This window comes from Archocentrus centrarchus, chromosome 18 (genome assembly GCF_007364275.1).
Source record: "Archocentrus centrarchus isolate MPI-CPG fArcCen1 chromosome 18, fArcCen1, whole genome shotgun sequence".
Classification (NCBI taxonomy): Eukaryota; Metazoa; Chordata; class Actinopteri; order Cichliformes; family Cichlidae; genus Archocentrus; species Archocentrus centrarchus.
In genome coordinates, this window is record NC_044363.1 from 15,228,791 (window position 1) to 15,247,088 (window position 18,298).

At 39.6% G+C, this 18,298-nt stretch overlaps 1 protein-coding gene across 1 annotated transcript; it reads right to left on the minus strand.

The window, feature by feature from the left end:
• Positions 1–2,420: 2,420 nt before the first annotated feature.
• On the minus strand, positions 2,421–16,492 carry LOC115797174 (ras-related protein Rab-38). The gene is made up of 4 exons (XM_030753679.1): positions 15,789–16,492; positions 11,558–11,688; positions 6,338–6,487; positions 2,421–3,070 (listed from the first exon to the last, which is right to left on the minus strand). Exons 1-4 carry the CDS (start codon positions 15,979–15,981, stop codon positions 2,867–2,869), a joined length of 678 nt encoding a protein of 225 aa, XP_030609539.1. The 5' UTR covers positions 15,982–16,492; the 3' UTR covers positions 2,421–2,866.
• Positions 16,493–18,298: the final 1,806 nt, after the last annotated feature.

An 18,298-nucleotide genomic window follows, 5' to 3' on the forward strand; every position in this document is an offset into this window, starting at 1 on the left:
ATTTATTTATTAAGTAACAAACTGACCTGAGGTCAGCTCCGTCCCCGGGGTCTGCTGCTGTCTCAGTCTCTAACACACAGGTCGGTCAGTAAACTCAGTCTGAGCTGTTTCTCCACATTTTTATCTTCACTTTCTGTCTCCTGCAGTTTGTCCGTCAGAGTGAATAATTAGATTTTATAAATTAAATGTAAAATTAGGATTCAGCTTCATCTGATGGAGATTCAAGTTGTGTAAATAATGACAGCAGACATTATGAAAGAAATTATATATTTAATAACAAACATTTATTCTGCCTATGATGATGTCAGAGTGGGTCAGGCTGATTAAAGTGACTCACCATGTTCCACACTGACACGTCCGATCCTCCATCCATCGGATTAAAATGGAGGATCCGCTCTTTACCTACCCATTACCATGGTGAATCCTGGTACCAGCGCTCCATTGATGATGGCTTTCTTTTCTTACTCACGCACGTGCTAACTCAGGGTGAACATACTCAGAGTTGATTGAACTAACTCTGATCGGTTGTTCTGGGACGGGAAACTCAGAGTTGCCGATCTCAGAATTGATCAACTCAGAGTCTGTTTTTAAACTCAGAGTTTGTTGAACCTGCTTCCTGGAATAGGCCCCAGTTCAGTCTCTCCCGAGTTTTCCAGCATTAAAGCGGATGCTAAAGTAAAATCCTGTCCTACTTTGGTGTCCTAAACCCACCTTCCACAGCAAAGTTTATCACAGTCTGATAGAGTGATGAGTCCAAATTTGACATTTTTGGTTCAAATCATCATCAGTATGTACAGGAGAGGTCAGGGGAAAGAGGTACAACAGTGAGTGTCCACAGCCATCTGTAAAACACGGTGGTGGCTGTGTCACGGTTTGGGTCTGCATTTCAGTCAGTGATGTTGGGGATCTTGTCTCAACTGATGGAATTATGAATGCAGAAAACTACCATCAGATTTTGATCCAACGTAACATACCATCTGGAAAGCATCTGATTGGCAACAAGCCATTTTTCAGCATGACAATAATCCCAAACACACTCCCAATACAATAAAACCCACTGAAAAAGGTTTTCTCAGTTTTGAGTTATTTTATCTGGAGTTCATGTTATCAAGTTAAAATTTTAAGCTAATAACCCAACATTTTAACATGGAAACCCCCCCCTCCCCATACATTTCTCATCTATGTTAATCTGAAAGTGCTCACTAAGCCTGTACTGGTTTGACTTGCCTGTTTTATTAAATTGGACATGCCAGGAGCTGATGTCCCCTCTCCATCATCAAGGATTTCTTTGCTAATGTGCTAAAGGAGTTATTAAAAACCTTTTCACACTGCATTCTAACTGCTCCACATCAAACATGTTGGCCCAGGTGTTTAGTAAGAGGAAACGTATCTGACAATAAATCACAAAGGACTCATTTACTTGTTAATGCTAGCTTTGATTACACACAAAGTGCAGATAGTAACTGATCTGAGAGCAGTGAAAACTGAGCTAGCCAGCAGCAGCTAGTCTGGCATGCTGGTCTTTGATCAGTTTCTTGTCAAAGATCAGTTTATCACAGTCAGAAAAGTTGTTGTCCACTGGGATCCTAGTCAAGCAGTATCAAGCCTGTGTAGCCATAAGATGGCAGTAAGCCTGATGTAAAGAATACAGTTTTCATCAAACAACACCATTAAAGATTTCAAATTACTGTGAAGTAATGCTGCCCACTCACTTAAAAGCTATTCTATTTTTTTTTTGGGTTCCAGGTTAGCTTTCATGTTGCGCATATATGAACATCACGCTCCCCTGCTGGTCTCCTCTCAGCCTGTATATTTTATATTTTTCTAGCCACTGGGAAGATCCTCCAAGCCAAAGATTCAAAATTTGCAGTACAGCAAAAACTGACCTTGTTTGCAGCTATATCAGCAACTTGAAGATTGAAATCGAAAATGCTTTTTTTTTTTTGTTGCAATATTGTGGATGATCATGGGGAAAAAGTGGCAGCCCTATCCCACTCCATGACTAACATCTACCAGCTATGTTCCTAAGCACCATGTAAACTCCCACTTTGATATATTTCTTGGTTAATAATATACTATACATTATAGCTTGTATGCAAAGCACACTTCAAATACCCCTCCCCAAACACAGAAGGAATTCATGGGTGTTCACATATGCAAACCATGCTAACAGACTGGAGCTTGAGATGTAAACAGAAAAAAACCCACTGCTCTATAGAGCTACTAATGTTTAAATTTAAAATTGTTAAAAACATATATAAAATTAAAGAAAAGATGTAGAACACAACAAAGCACTTTTATTCATTAACTAAAAGATATAAATAAATGAACAGTCAGTAGCTACTTGGCATTGCTCAAGGTCAATAATTCACAAAGCCGTCATAATTTAAAGCAATTTAAAGACAAAAGACTGAAAAATATTCATGGACAGAGCTGTATTTTTACAGACCTGTCTGCTACAATTGAAGCATCAAAGCCCTTAAAATGCTCAGACAAGATAAACAAAAATTCATTGAAGAAAGTTAAGATGTTATTTTAACAAATAGCTTCATTATTCTCACAACTTTTCCATTCCTGTGTGCCAATTTTCTTTCAAAACCATTAAAACTGGTATTTGTCACATTCTCCAAGTAAAAGTTTTTTGCAATAAGAACTCACTTTTGAATCAGATTCTTGTATATAAAAAAAATGGGTTTGATGGCATTTTTTTTCCTGAAAAATCCTTAAAAAAAAAAAAAAAAATTCTCTGAGGAAAAGTCAGTAGGAAGAAAGTGATGTGGGAATGCGACTTTTGGCTAAACCCTGTTAATTATTCGGCAGTTATCCCCGCCATCTCTCCTTCCAGTCTTTTGGTGCAGACATTCCTTCAATCTTGGTCTTGTTTGTGTTTAACTGACAGGCATCCCGAACATCCGCTGATTCGCTTCTCCTTCGTGTTGTAGTCGAAGCGAGGCAGAACAATAACGCCGCCTTCTGGATCGCTTTTAGCGTCACCCGACACGCTCTCCTCCTCCATAGACATGATGCTGTTCACTAAACATGTGATGGCAGCGTCGATGTTGGTGTTGTCCTGGAGAGGGGGAGATAAAGGTTTAAGCTGAAGGATTAGAGAAGGTTGATGAAGGTAGAAAGAGAGAAATGCAGTAACAGAAAGGGCCACGGCAAGATAGCTAAGTTTAAGGAATTTGTCATCGATGAAACGTCAGCAGTGATGTGGACACTGTAGCGAGCGTTGAGTGTGAAAACAAAGCTGTCGATTTACTGTTCAATCTGTCCTCACCTATGGCCAGCAAGCTACCACCACCAAGCTTGATCTCATGACTCAGCTAGTGACGACACTCCCTGGCCAATCATTGGCATGCTGTTCTTCTGTGTCTCATTTTGGATCGCTTGGAACCCTGGCTGAGTGGGTACTAAAAAAGTACCCGGTACTTGGTACCAGGACCTAATAGAAAAGCCTACAAACTGTACTGAGTTGAGTTGAGCCAAGCCACACTGAGAAGGTACTAGTGGAAACGCAGCTTAAGTGCCTCACTTAAGCTGCGTTTCCACTAGTACCTTCTCATCACCTTTCACGCCTGTTTTGGGATAGACACAGGACACCCTGGAGAGATTATCTCTCTTGACTGGGTTGGAAACACATCAGTTTCCCCCCCCAGCTGAGCTGGGGGAGATGGCTGAGGACAGGGCGGTTTGGGCATCTGGATGGCTTGTTTCTTTCAATAGAATAGGGACCCACAGCTCCATTTTACCTTTAAGTTTACTAAAGTAGCTTTGCATGATTTAGAATTCACCTACAGTACAGCTACAGAACAGTTTATACAACTAGACTGAGAGAAACTTTTTCTTTCCAAGTGCTATTGAATCAGTATCCACAAAAATCATGGGATTGACTTAACAACTTGCCACACTGTTCCTCTTATACTAACTCATTTTATTATTATTTATTACCAGTGTGCATTTTTTTTTTTTAAGACTTTTTTTTTTTTTGCATTTTTGGCCACAGCGGCTTTTTGCTAGCAGTGGAGAGAGACAGGAAATGGGGGAAAGATATAGGGGAAGACACGCGGGCAAACTGGTGACAGGCCGGGACACGAACCCGCGCCGCCCGCCCCGCAACGCGGCATATGTATGTGGTCCCCGGCTTCACCACTAAGCCACCCAGGCGCCCACCAGTGTGCTTTTGATTGATTAATTGCTGTGAATACTGCACACTACAGGGAGACAGCAATTTTGCTGTATGCTGGTTCATATAATAACAATTAAGCTCCTTTCCCTCAGTAAAAGAAGCTAAAGAAGAATAAGAAAGGCTAAAGAAGAATAGAAGGCAACTTTCTTCAGATTGGCTGCCCTTTGGAAACATAAAGGTTGAACAGCAGGTGGGTGGCGCTTATGTCAGCCTGTGATGACCACATTACAGGCACATCCACTCTTCTAGACATCATACAGAGTAAAACAAACTGTGAAATGGAGCAGTAATGGCAACCTGAAGCCTGAGCTCATTAACTGAAACCTTGATAATATTTAATATGAGTAGATACAACAGAACATTGTCCACTTTAAGCTTCAAGACTGGCTCCTAAAGCTAAAAGCTAAATTTTCTCTCGTTTTTTGGCCCTTTAAGGGCAGTGAAGCATACAGCAACCCTGTTAGGAAATAGGCAACAGAAAGGAGCCAACAATTAGGGCTCATATGAAGTTGAGTTTCAGGACATGGGGGATAAGTAGAAATCCTTTTAGGTCGCTTTAGGTCTCCAAGTTTTTAGCAGCTGAATGCTGAATTCCCTTCCCACTGAGTCAATCACTTCCTCTGTTTGTTACTAGCAAGTTGAGGTGGTTTTGGGAGGTTTTTGTGATGAAAACAGCTGGATTATGCTAGTGGCTGGAGCTGTGACAGTGACTGAAAATGAAACAAGTTGCACCATAAATTTAAAACAAGCTGAAAGATCCTAGAAAGTCTGTAAGATGTGGGAGAAACTCTAGAAAGATGGGCCCAATCATCTGTGCGTTTGCTGGTATGAACGAGGATGTCAAATAGTTTTTCCATTGTTTACGTGAAATATTAACTTGAATGGTTTTAAATAACTCCTTATATTGATCAAAAATTATTTTTGGCTACAACTTCGATTAAAAAAGGAAACTCACTAAACTTAAATTTGTTAGATCCGTGCAGAAGATTGACTAGTGTTTTCAAGATAAACCAACTGTGTGCGTGTGTGTAAAGTGTGTGTAATGTGTGTGTAAAGTTGTCTCTGTTATGCAATGGTTAAAACGAGGACAAGAGGACAAGGATTTAAAGGCTCTTCGAGGTGAACAATGAAAAGCCTTCACCTTCAATTGAATAAGTAAATTTAAATAACTCTGATCAACAGATGAGACACCATAAGCTCCATGTGCCCGCTTTTTTTAAGATTTAAATGAATTCTAAGTTTTCCTGTTGATATTTTTAGATGATGCAAATAAATTTAATTCTGCAAGTTGGCAGCTACAAGAGCCAGCTGTGACTGAAATTTGAAAACTTATATAACTGAGTATTATGTGAACACAGCATTTAACTAGAACCTTACATTTATTATTCTAACCGCCTAAAGGGAGACATATTTATTTGTGTTGATTTGTAAAGGGCCTGTATGTAGAAATGACTTGGTGCTGACAATGCTGTTATCAGTAGGTGACATCAAGCTGCAGCCTCCAGCTGTCATGATCTTGGGTCTGGCTGTGGGTTTTTGAACCTTTGAGGGTGAATTCTTTATTTGGTGTTCTTTATATTTTCTTGCATATTTTGAAGTCTTGAGTTCTTGATTTAATTTAGTCTTAAATTTTAGAGTTTAATTTGTTCTCTTAGTGTTTTACCGGAGAAGACAGTAAAGTTCATTCACGTGTGCGTTTCCCCGTGCAGTTACGGTTCTCGCTTCCTGTTTTATGTTGATAGTATGTCTCTAGTGTCTTGTGTTTATTTTTTATTCCCCTCGCGTCTCATTGCCTTTGATTATTGTCAGCTGCCTCTTCTTACCCTCATGTGTAGAAATAGTACAGTTTTCCCCTCAGTCTGTCTCAGTGCCTGTTAACCTCACCTGTGTTTTTCCAGCAAGTTTTGGACTGTTTGTGGTGGACTTTGCATTGTTGACTTTTACCAGCCAAAAAAAAAAAAAAAAGGCGTGTCTATTTCCACCTTGGGTCCTAAACTCTGCGATTCATGATGCGGAGGGGGGGTTATTGCCAATGTGGGTGTGCCATGAACTGCAATATACAGTTTGCTATTTTTATACAGGGCCCCTGATCACAGCAGAAATATGAGAGCAGCACTGACAGGAAGACAGAAGATAATCACATCTTGCCTTGGCAGAAGTTTCATACCAGCCCACAAATCCATACTCTTTGGAGAAGTTCTCCAGTTTGGGTAATTTGGGGCACAAACCATGACGGCGGTGGTCACACTTGTTGGCCAAAAGAACGGCTGGAACTGGCCTCCCATTGTTGAGGGCAACCTAATGAACGACAGATAAAGAAATGCAATGAAAATCAATAAGAAAACCCATAATGGGTCAACAATGACCTGTCTAATTTAAAGACTTCTGTAGATGAGCCTTAATTTGATCTACCTTACCATAATCTGCAATTCGTGGTGGATGGATATCAGTTGAACAGGTACAGCAGTATTAAGTGATAAATAACATTGGTTACTTTGTTATTCCATTTTGAAAACCATTTTATAGGCCTTTGAGCTTTTATATGTAAAACAGCTAACACAGGGTGAAGGCCTGACATAGGAGGAGTTAGGTCAGACAGCCTTGTAATACAGTTATAAAAATCCTTTGTTATCTATCACATAGCAGCTACATTAAAGGGCACTGAGAATAAGCTGACAGAATTAAAGGGAATGCTTGCAGCAATGAGCCTCTATCTGCAGCCCTGCTCAGCTTTAGTTTTATTGAGTTTCTGCTCAGTGCCTCAATGTTAAGCTGTCCATTATGTAAATGCATTGTTTTCCCCCTCAGAGCACTTAAAGCATGATTTTCAGCTGCACTGAATAAGCTATCAAATCCCCTGCACATCCTTGAATAAAGTCAGCATCAAGCTGGTAAAATGCTGGAGCATTATGAAGCTAATGAATAAGACATTTTTCACAAGAGCTGATAGAAATACACATGTTACAGACACTTAGATGTATTTAGGTTTTTAATGCAATATACTTGTTTTTCTTTCTCCATAATGTTTTCATCCAGGTCTTTTTTTTTTTGCTGTAAGAAACTGCCCACACATGGTTGAGCACAATTCAAGAAGCAAAGCAAATTTTATTATAGGTACACTTCTCACAGTTGAAGTGTACCTATAATACAAATTACAGATCTCTCCATTCTTTGTAGGTGGGAAAACTTGCAAAATCGGCAGTGTATTAAATACTTATTTTCCCCACTGTATATATATATATATATATATATATATATATATATATATATATATATATATATATATATATATATATATATATATATATATATATATACACACACAATTATCATAACAAAATGATATACAACAATCTGTATTTCACCTGCCCCTTTCTCCCCTACACTGCTGAGTCTCTCCCAAAGCTATCCCAAATGCAATACTTCCAAAATGAACGAAACCAGCTATAAAGTGGGATTAACAAATGACAGAGAAAAACAGAAAAAAAGGGGGATGCACATCTTTTACAAAAACTGCCTTTTTGTTCAACCAAATCATGATGAAAACATTGCAGTTAACTTTAAGGTGAAGTCTCATCCAGCACTTTCAGGTTAGTGTCTATAAAAAAAAATAATCAGTTGGTCAACTAAGTGTACTAAAGTTTAACCAGATTTTGTTCTAATACACCACCTTCACCGTCTACTTTCAGCAAGAAGACATGTAAGCTAATCTGGAGATTAGCTTTAGCAGGAGGTCCCAATTGCAGCGGATTTATGACCTGAAACAAAGCCAAGCTACTGAAGACATGAGTATCCAGGAAGGTAGAGAACACTCCCTCACCTGTTGTCTTCCTAATGGTGAACATGTTTTGTGAGAATGTTTATAAATTCCCCCTTGACAGGAAATATTTCTGTTTTGCACATATTATTTTTAAGGACTTATTCCTTTTCTAACTGGACACATCCCAAATGTGTGCACGATCACTAAACTTTAATGTGCACACTCCTCCTAGTCATTCAGTAGTGAGACAGTGAACAACAACAGACAGAGGTTCTGGCACGAGGTGATGAAAGGAGGACAAGAAGGCGGCAATTTTTAGGAGACAGGCAAAGAGACAAGAAGTGTGTGAGTGTGAGTACATATATGTTAAAAATAGTATTATCCCTTTAAAAACAAACAAACAAACAAACAAACAAAAAAAAAAAACAGGAAAAAGCTCCAACTCAGCTCCCCTCAGCCCCAACTGGTCACGGCAGATGACTGCCCCTCCCTGAGCCTGGTTCTGCCAGAGGTTTCTTCCTGTTAAAAGGGAGTTTTTCCTTTCCACTGTCACCAAGTGCTTGTTCATAGGGGGTCGTTTTGACTGTTGGGTTTTCTCTGTAATTATTGTAGGGTCTTTACCTTACAATATAATATGCCTTGAGGCGACTGTTTCTTGTGATTTGGTGCTATATAAATAAAATAAAATTTAATTTAAGTTTTTTTTCCATTTTTTCACTCAGTGTTCCCTATTTAGAACCATACTGTTTATGTACACATTTCTGTATCATGTGTCCACAGAAAAAAGAAAAAAAAAAAATCCTGATCATCGTCAAATTAAGTTGTCTAGGGCCCACAAAACATTTGTGCCCTGGAGTTTGTGGTGATTTGATTAGGACATGTCTGGAAATGTTTAACTTGTTGAGGCTAAGCAACAAAACACAGCCTTAGTAGTGGATGCTGGACTCTGGTTAAATTCCCAAAAATCTGGGATGCTTTGTAAAACACAATGCAATAGTTTACAAATTTCAGAAACCCATATGTCATGAAAACTATTAACTCATTTTGAATTTGATGGAAGCATAATGTTTCAGAACAGTTGGGACAGGAACAACAAGAGGCTGGAAGAATACTAATTGATTAAAAAACAAACAAACAAAAACAAACAAACAGAAAAACAGCTGGAGAAACATTTGCAACATGCAACTAATTAGGTTAACTGGCAACAGGTCAGTCATATGATCGGGTATAAAAAGAGGCAGACTTTCTCAGACATAAAGATGGGCTGAGTTTCATCAAACTGCAAAAAAACAAACAAAACAAAACAAAAAACACAAATAACAATTTCAGAATAATGTTCCTCAATGTAAATTTGTGAAGCCTGTAAACATCCCATCATCTACAGTGCATAATATCATCAAAAGAGTCAGAGACACTGATGAAATCTCTGTGCATAAGGGATAAGGCTGAAAATAAGTGCTGGATGCCTGTGATCGTCAGGCCTTCTGGAGGTACTGCATTAAAAACAGACATGATTCTGTCACAGAAATCACTGCATGGACTCAAAAACACTTCCAATTCAATTCAATTCAATTCAATTCAATTTTATTTATATAGCGCCAAATCACAACAAACTGTTGCCTCAAGGCGCTTTGTATTGTGGGTAAAGACCCTACAATAATACAGAAAAAACCCAACAGTCAAAACGACCCCCTATGAGCAAGCACTTGGCGACAGTGGAAAGGAAAAACTCCCTTTTAACAGGAAGAAACCTCCAGCAGAACCAGGCTCAGGGAGGGGCAGTCATCTGCCGCGACCGGTTGGGCTGAGGGGAGAGAAAGACATGCTGTGGAAGAGAGCCAGAGATTAATATCAATTAATGATTAAATGCAGAGTGGAGTATAAACAACGTAAATAAGGTGAATGAGAAACAGTGCATTATGTGAACCCCCCAGCAGACTAGGCCTATAGCAGCATAACTAAGGGATGGTTCAGGGGGATGCCTGCAATTTCAATGGAAAATTTCAAGCGCAAATTCATGGAGATGTTTTGGCTGGAAGAGTAGATTTTTTTATTACAGTTGCACAAAGTAAGCATCATATAGGAAATTTTAGTTGTTTGAGAAATTGTGGAGAACAGGAAGCAAATTATTTCCATTTGTTTTGGTCATGTATTCTATTAACTTGTTTTGGAAGTTAATATATTCCGAGTTGATAGCAATTTTTGGAAATCAAATTATATTTAACTGGAATGAACTCCTTTTTTGGACTTTTCTAAAAAAAAAAAAAAAAAAATACAAATGAAGAGACCAAGATTTTATTTGGGATTTTGTATTTAGCAGCCAGAAAGGCTCTTACTAATAAATGGTTGAATCAGAATGCCCCTATAATAGAGGAGTGGCAAAAAATTGTTTATGAATTTTATAACATGGAGTGAATCACCTTCTCCAATTGGCTGCAAATAGATGAATTCAATAGAATGTGGGAGAAGTGGAAGAGTTATATATCAGAAAGAAGAATGGATTTTTATCATTTTACTCCTTTTTTTTTGTTTTGTGGGTTAGTAGGTTGTATTTTCTATTAAATGTTTCCATTTATTTGAGATAAAAAGGGAAAGAGGAAAAAAGGGGATGGGAAGGGGAAGGGAGAGGGTAAAAGATAAATATATATAATTTGTAATGCTGTGTTGTAAAATTTGTGAGAACCTTAACAAAAAGGAAAAGAAAGAATAATAAAAATATGTTCTGTTCTGTCCTCCATTATGTTCATATTATTTACACTGGTACATATTATCTATACTCCACATATTGTTCATACAGATTTTTTTTTATCATTCTACTTTACCTCATACTTTTTGTATTTTTATTTAATTTTTATTTTACCTCATACATTACTTTTTTATTTTATTGTATCCTAGTTACTGTTCGTGCTCTGTACAATAGCTTTGCTGCTGCTACAATGAATTTCCCCATCGTAGGACTAATAAAGGGATTTCTTATCTTAACTGAAAACATTTGAAGCATCATTAAATAATAAACATGACAAAACAAACCCAGCACTGTTGAGCAGCTAGACTCCTCTATCAGACAATAATGGGACAACACTCCTCTCCCAAATGTCCAGCAGCTGCTTTCCCCAGTTCCCAGACATTCATGGACTGTTGTTTAAAAAGAAAGAAAAAAAAAAAAAAAAAAAGAAACTTTGTGGTAAACTGGCAACTTTTTTGAGACTACCATCAAATTCAAAATGAGCTGATATTTTTCTCAAAATCATGCATTTTCTCTGTTTAAACATTTGCTGTAACTTATTTATAAACCTGGAATTATGCACTGCATCTTTATTTGGAATTAGAGTTGTAAAGCCACTTTTACTTTTTCAGTGTGAGATTTTTCATCCTCAGTCAAACAAATTTCAGTAAGAAAAAATGCAACTCTAAAAACCCGTAAACAATATCTAAACAACACAACACAAGGTTACTCAGCCCCAAGTTTAGAGATTTTAAACCAAAACAAAGATACAAACAAATTGATTGGGCCTTTAATGGCTTTTTAAACTTCCTTGAAGCTTTTAAAAAAACCTTATAAACCTCCTCTTCTCAATCCTCCACCTTCTCCATCTGTCATATTTTACCTTTGAGTCCAGGTCTCCTTTCCATTTAAGGATGGCCTGAAACGTGGACAATCGGGTCATGTCGAAGACAACGAGCGCCCCCACCGCCTCTCTGTAGTACACACGGGTCATGTTGCCATACCGTTCCTGTCCTTTTTAAAGGAAACAGAAGACAAAACCCAGGTCCATGTTAATTTACTGTGGAGATTTATTACAAAACATCATAAAGTTGAAATCATCAGCAAGAAATGTGACAATAAGGAACAAGAGACTTAAAAACTTAAAAAGCGATCACCTGAGACTTACAAGACAAGAAACTTATTTATAAACCTGGAATTATGCTTACCTAAAAATTTATTACAGACATACTTAACTTAGACTTGAGCTTCATTACTGATAAATTATTAATGTTAGTAATGCCTCTGAAACTAAGGCAGCTTGTAATAATTCCAACAGAAATAAAATACAAAAATTATTTATTTGAAACATAAGCCAAAAAAAAAAAAAAAAAGCAGCAACACTTCACATTTGGACCATCATATGTATGTCAAATTTTGTTCTCCTATAACTTAAATGATTGTAAGCCATGTTTTCTTTGAACGGGAACTGTTGCTGCTGATGTTTTTCTCACTGCTGACCACCTCTCACACTTCTAAAACAAAAAACAGTAGTAAGATGAAGTTTTGTTAAACCAGCGTGAGCATGCACTGCAGAAAAAGTCATCTTTTGTTGCATGTAAGCAAAGCATGTGCGCGAACATTTAAGTCTCCATCCTGGAAACTAATTTGCTCCCCATGATACTAATATACTGGTGAATCAGCAGTGGAGCATCTGACACACACACACACACACACACACACACACACACACACACACACACACACACACACACACACACACACACACACACACAACTGTGCTTATGTGCCCAAACACTGAACACACAAGCTGTCTCCTGAAAGCAGATGGTACCCTTGCGTTTTCCTGCAAACTAGCTGATCATTGCTAACAGCCTCAGGTCAAAGGTCAAAAAGTGAGACCTGAAAACCAGGAAGCCGTGAGTTGTGTAAATTATGTGGAACAGTCTTATTTGCTGTATTTCTGGGAGTTAAAGGAGAGGACTGACATCATTCTTGCATCATATGTTAATGAGGCTGGCTTAGCATAAATACTGGTACCAGCAAGGGAAAGCAAACATAACAATCTAACAATAAAATCTGCCTACCACAACCTCTAAAATGTTTAAGTGAAAAACAAAATGATGTTTTTTTTTTTTTGTGGACAAGAGAAGTAGAGATGTCAATCCTGGAAAAAAAACAGAAATGACTTACGCTGACTCACATATTTGACTCACAGTTGTACCTATGAAACATTCACATGTCAAAATGCAAAAACTTTGTTGATGTGACTTAAACGCTCCCCCTGACCCTGAAAAATCGGCTTCCTTTCATCCAGAAAAACCTGCACCAAGCAGTCATGCGATCATCACTTCCACACACTGTAAGCACAACGTGCCAGCTGCCTCTGCAAGTGCAGCAGCTCCAGTGCAAGGTCATGACTGGTTATTATGCTGAAGTCCGCCTGGATAACAGCCTCAGCCGGACCTCTTCATGTAAATGATAACTCTTATCAGCTCGCACGTGACTTGACACACAACAAGAGGAGACCTGAAAACACAGAAGTGTGTGAAAATACAAATTACTATATGTTTGTTCTACAGTTCACTCCTTGCTTGCATTGTGCATGGATGATTAAAACACTGATCTGCTCACTTAGCTAACAGGTGACAAAACCTGAACATTTCACCAAGTGCAACTAGTTTCTCATATCTAATGTGGGCATTTTGCATTGTAAAGCTACAACCCACTTTCAACAGATACCAGACAGTGTTATGTGTGTTGGCTTAGTGCAGCAACTGAGGAGCGGCAAACCATTGGCTACTTTGGGATCTCTGTGTTACTGGGAATTTACACAACTCAATTTTAAGACACTTGTGCTTTACTTTCATGTTGTTTCATACTTCTGGTTTCAGAGGAAAATGTCTCTAAATTTACAGGAAAAGTAAATACACTTTTCTCCCCCTCATGCATCTACAGTACAACATGATGTAACGTAATTCTACTGATTAAGTGTTTTTAGGGTTCGTTCCAGATATCTGTAGGTATTCTGAATGTAAGACATTTATGTGTAAAGAGCGCATACTGCAGTACTTTTTTTCCCCTTCACTTAAGTAAAAGATATTGATGAGCATTTTCACCACTGTTGGGAAAACTGGATCCATGTTGACATAGGTGTCAAAACAAACAGACAGAATATGCTTAGTTTTCAACAAAGCACACTGTGCATGCAATGTATGGAATCTGACAGTGGCAATAATCCTGTAGGACAAAATCCACACGCTGCAGGTTCAGAAATACTCTAAGATGACTGAATTAATTGTCATTTAAGGGATGCCACAGCGGATCATCTGCCTCCATCCCACCCTATCCACTTCTGTCACACCAACCCTGTGCATGTCCTCCTTCACTACACTCAGGAGCCTCCTCTGTGGTCTTCCTTTTGTCCTCCTGCCTGGCAGCTTCATCTTCAACACCCTTTGTCCAATATATCCACTAGCCCTCCTCTGCACATGCCCAAACCATCTCAGTCTTTCTAACTTTGTCTCCAGAGTACTCAACCTGAGCTGTCCCTCTACTCCTTTCTAATCCTGTCCATGCTGGTTACTGTCTGTCTTATAAACAGGATTTACAGCCCTGGACTTTTCTAATAAAAACTTTTTCTAGACATTACCCAAAAGAGGTGCATTCATATCAGACACCTTTAACCCGCCAGCTTCCTTGTACAAAGTTCCTGTGTGTCAGACTGTGCTGAGGTTCCAAGACAGCAGCTACATCCAGGTGGGTGTCATGTGTCCCGCCTCCTGCATGCTCTATCCGGGCAGCTCCCTCGCCTTAACCGCACAAACTATTTCCAGCAGCGAGTCAGAGGCTGAATACTTCCTGCTGTCTGCTGCGCTCAAGATGCACAACTGTAAATAATCCTGATCTGACTGTCCCAAAATGACCCCTCATGTATGAAAATGCCTTTATATGATTATGACCCTCATAAGGATCTCTCTTGATGTTATGCTTAGTCAGTGGGGGGGTTACGCAGTCAGTTCCTTTGCTTTAGTAAAAGTGCTGTCAGCATTATGCATCCAGAATAGTGGACAATCTGGCCAAGGTTGTGTTTTCAGTGCTATTTTTTTCCTGTGTGCTGGTGCAGCAACAGGCTCTCTGGAGGATCTGTGAAGGAAGACCTCATGAAATATGGGTACTATTCCAACTGTGTAGCACATGTAATTTATATCTTTCACAATACTGTTCATTTAAGCATCATTCTATATTCTATAAATGGAGGAGAAGTAAGTTACAGATTAACCATGCAATTTAATTCTACTAGCATTTTGTCTGCTTACTTGTATTTTGTACTTGCACTGTTCTCTGTGTCGAAGCACAATGTGTTGTTCGGTTTGCACTGTGTGCACGTGCACACTGTGGACCCCGAGCTTTGCAATTTCAACTCTCTGTATACTTGTATACAGCTGAGATCACAATAAAGTTCACTTTGACATAATAGTGAGACTGAACATTGGCCTCGGTGGGAGTCTGGAGCACAAAGCCTGAGCTGTTTTACCTGTAAAAAGAGGGACCCTGAGAAGAGTGTAATCTTCCTCCAAAGCTGATTTTTTAATCTGCACCAAAAATCTAAAGAGTTCATGAGTTTCATGAGCTTGACTGCTGACACAGGAAACACACCCTGCCAGTTTTGTATTACTAAAAAGCTGCCGGTTTCCCGAAAAAGCTGAAAACATGTAAATAACAAATGTCTCACAATTGTAAACAGTACTTGGTTAATGTGTGTCGCTGTTTGGGGTCATATTTGAATGATTCACATGTTTTCACACTGCAGTCACAATCTTAAAGCTTTTTTAAATGTAGGCTCTCAAGAGAATTAGAAGCATGTCTGCCTGTCGACAACTACCGAGCCGATGTTCATTAACTCAATACAATTTGGCTTTGACTTGTTTTAGAAAATACCCGAATATTTATGAGTGGCACTTCTGCGTCTATTATTAATATTTTTCTTGATATTGTTTCTTGAGTGCGTGACTGTGTGTATTTGCTTGTGCGGGTAACGGGTAAATCTAAGCCAAACAGAGGTGTCTAATTGGCTACAATTCCACCCCCAAACAACAGTAATCATTACGCACCGGCGATGTCCCACAGCTGCAGCCTCACCACCGTCTTGTGGTCCCAGTTGAGCACTTTGAGGGCGAAGTCCACTCCGATGGTGGCTCGGTAATGCTGGGAGAAGACCTGGTGGACGTACCGCTTTATGATGGACGTTTTGCCAACTCCCAGATCGCCGATGACTAAAACTTTGAGCAGGCGTTCGTGCTGCATGATTACCGCTCCGGTGGAGAGCGTGCGTTAATAAGCTGGCACAGTGTGGACTCCAGTTATGAGTTCCGCATGAACAAGAGTTGCAAAATGCGACGAGTTTGACCGGTGTCACCGTATCAGAGGTCACGCGTGGAGTTCCGCTCGTAATAGTGGACTCTTAAATTCAGATAAGCATTATCGAGAACTGATAGTTAATTTTAAAAGTAACAGAGGAAAGCGAGTGTGCCCGAGGCCTGCAGATGCTAAATGAGGCGGCACACGAACAATCTGATGTAATAATCTACATCAGATTATTGCTCTCATCGTTCATGTCCCAGTATGCTGTTGCTCAAGTCTTCATCGCAGGTCGGTTTCTTTGCGTCTCAGCCAGAACGAGCTGTTTCAAAGTTGAAGCTATAAAATAAAGAAGAAGAAGATGTAAAACTCCGAGAAGATGAAAAACAGAAAAACGAAGTGCGTTTATCTGATGAAGGTGCGGTCAGCGTGCGCTTCTCCTCTCCTCCTCCCACAACTTCGGAGCAGAGACTGCAACGAGAAGTCTGACAGTTTGTGTCGCAGCTGTCTGCCTGAGGGAACCACGCCCCCATACTGTCTGTGTGTGTGTGTGTGTGTGTGTGTGTGTTTTTGTCCTAAACACACAACACGTATTTAACGCTGCTTCGTGACAGAAACGCCCCTGAGGCGTCTGACGCGTCTTTCAGTCTCAAAGTTTAGTTTTATTTGTTGTCGCTGGGCTCAAGAGAACTTTGTCATTTTTCAGTGGTTTTAAATAAAGTATTATTTACTTGAGGATGACTCAGTAAACCAGCAGAAACTACAGAGGGCGGTTCAACCGCAGGAAAATGGACTGTGCATACAGTGTTTTAAGCGTTTCACCAGACTTCAGCGCAAAGGGGGAAATAATAGTGCAAAAGTAAGAGTGAACTAAGAGCGCTTTCAAATATAATGCTGTGGACTTTCATTAGCTCACCTTCATTTTTTTTGTGTGACCAGGCTTTGCTTTTAAAGCAGAAGCAGCAGTCCAGGGTTTTCATCTTTCTCCTGTGGAGCTGGGCTGCTGAAGTGCTGCCTCAGGCGGGTTTTTTTTTTTCTTGTGCAGGTCAGCATGGAAATTGTATGAATAACTGGGAAAATATTTGAAATAAACCGTACGCAATCCTGCCAGGCAAAATCCAGATCAGCGCATTCAAACCAACATACACTTGCTGTGCTGTCTCTGTTCACTGGTGCCTACCTGGTGACACCAGTTCTGGGTTTTGGGGGCTATTTTTGAGTGGGAAGGCTGAGTCTGTAACCGAGCTGGTTTGTCATCCAGATCTGATAATCCTGTCTGAGGTAAACTCACGTTTTTTAGTTTTTTTCTGTACTTAGCAGGTTTGTTTGGGCATCTTTAAAAGCTAACTGGAGGCTTAGCTAGTTTGCTCTGTTTTAACAGCTGTGCCAAAGGTGGAAGCTACCAAACTGAAGGTCGTTGGCTCCACTCGCTTCGAATATTATCAAATGGACTGATAACATTCGAAGCGAGTGGTTGGCTCAATCCCTGACCAGTCCAGATGCTGAAGTACCCTTTGGCAAGTGTGAATGTGAGCTTTGTGATATTTAAGTCAGACTTATATCCCATTTTCATTTTGCTTTCTTCCACTGTCCCTACAGTTAAAAAAAATCAGGAACCACTTACCTAATGGTGCCTGGCCCATGTATTACAATTACTCTGCTGTGCAGCTGGGGCTCATCGGGTGGAGCAGGTCGTCTACTAATTGGAAGGTCGGTGGTTTGATCCTTGGCTCTTCCAATTTACATGGACAAGCTACTGAACCCTAAGTCACCCCGATGCATCATTAGCGCGTGAGTGTGTGAATATTAGCTGCAAAGTGCAGGCACAAAAAAAAAGGGGGGTTTGTATGAATGTGTGTGTAAATAGGTAAATGAGGAATGCAGCAAAAAAAAATATATATATATCACAGTAATAGAGTAGAAAAGTGCTATATGAGTACCAATCCACTGACTATTTCAAATTGCTGCCTTTAGAGAAGATTACACTGCCTTACATTCATTTCCTGGAGATTATTTAACCATTAAAAAAAAAAAAACTCCTTCACATGAAAATGTCATTATTTACATTGTGCATCCGCGCTGTCTGTGTAAACAGATTTATGTTCCCATAGCATGACTAACACACACAGAGCTCCAGTCTGCGTATCTTAAAACTACATCTCCCACGTGCTGCAGCGCTTTCATAGGCTGTTCCGTGACTGCGCAGTGCCGCTTGAAGGGCGCAGTAAGTGCGCAGCTTCCTTCTATCGGCCACGCTCTCCAA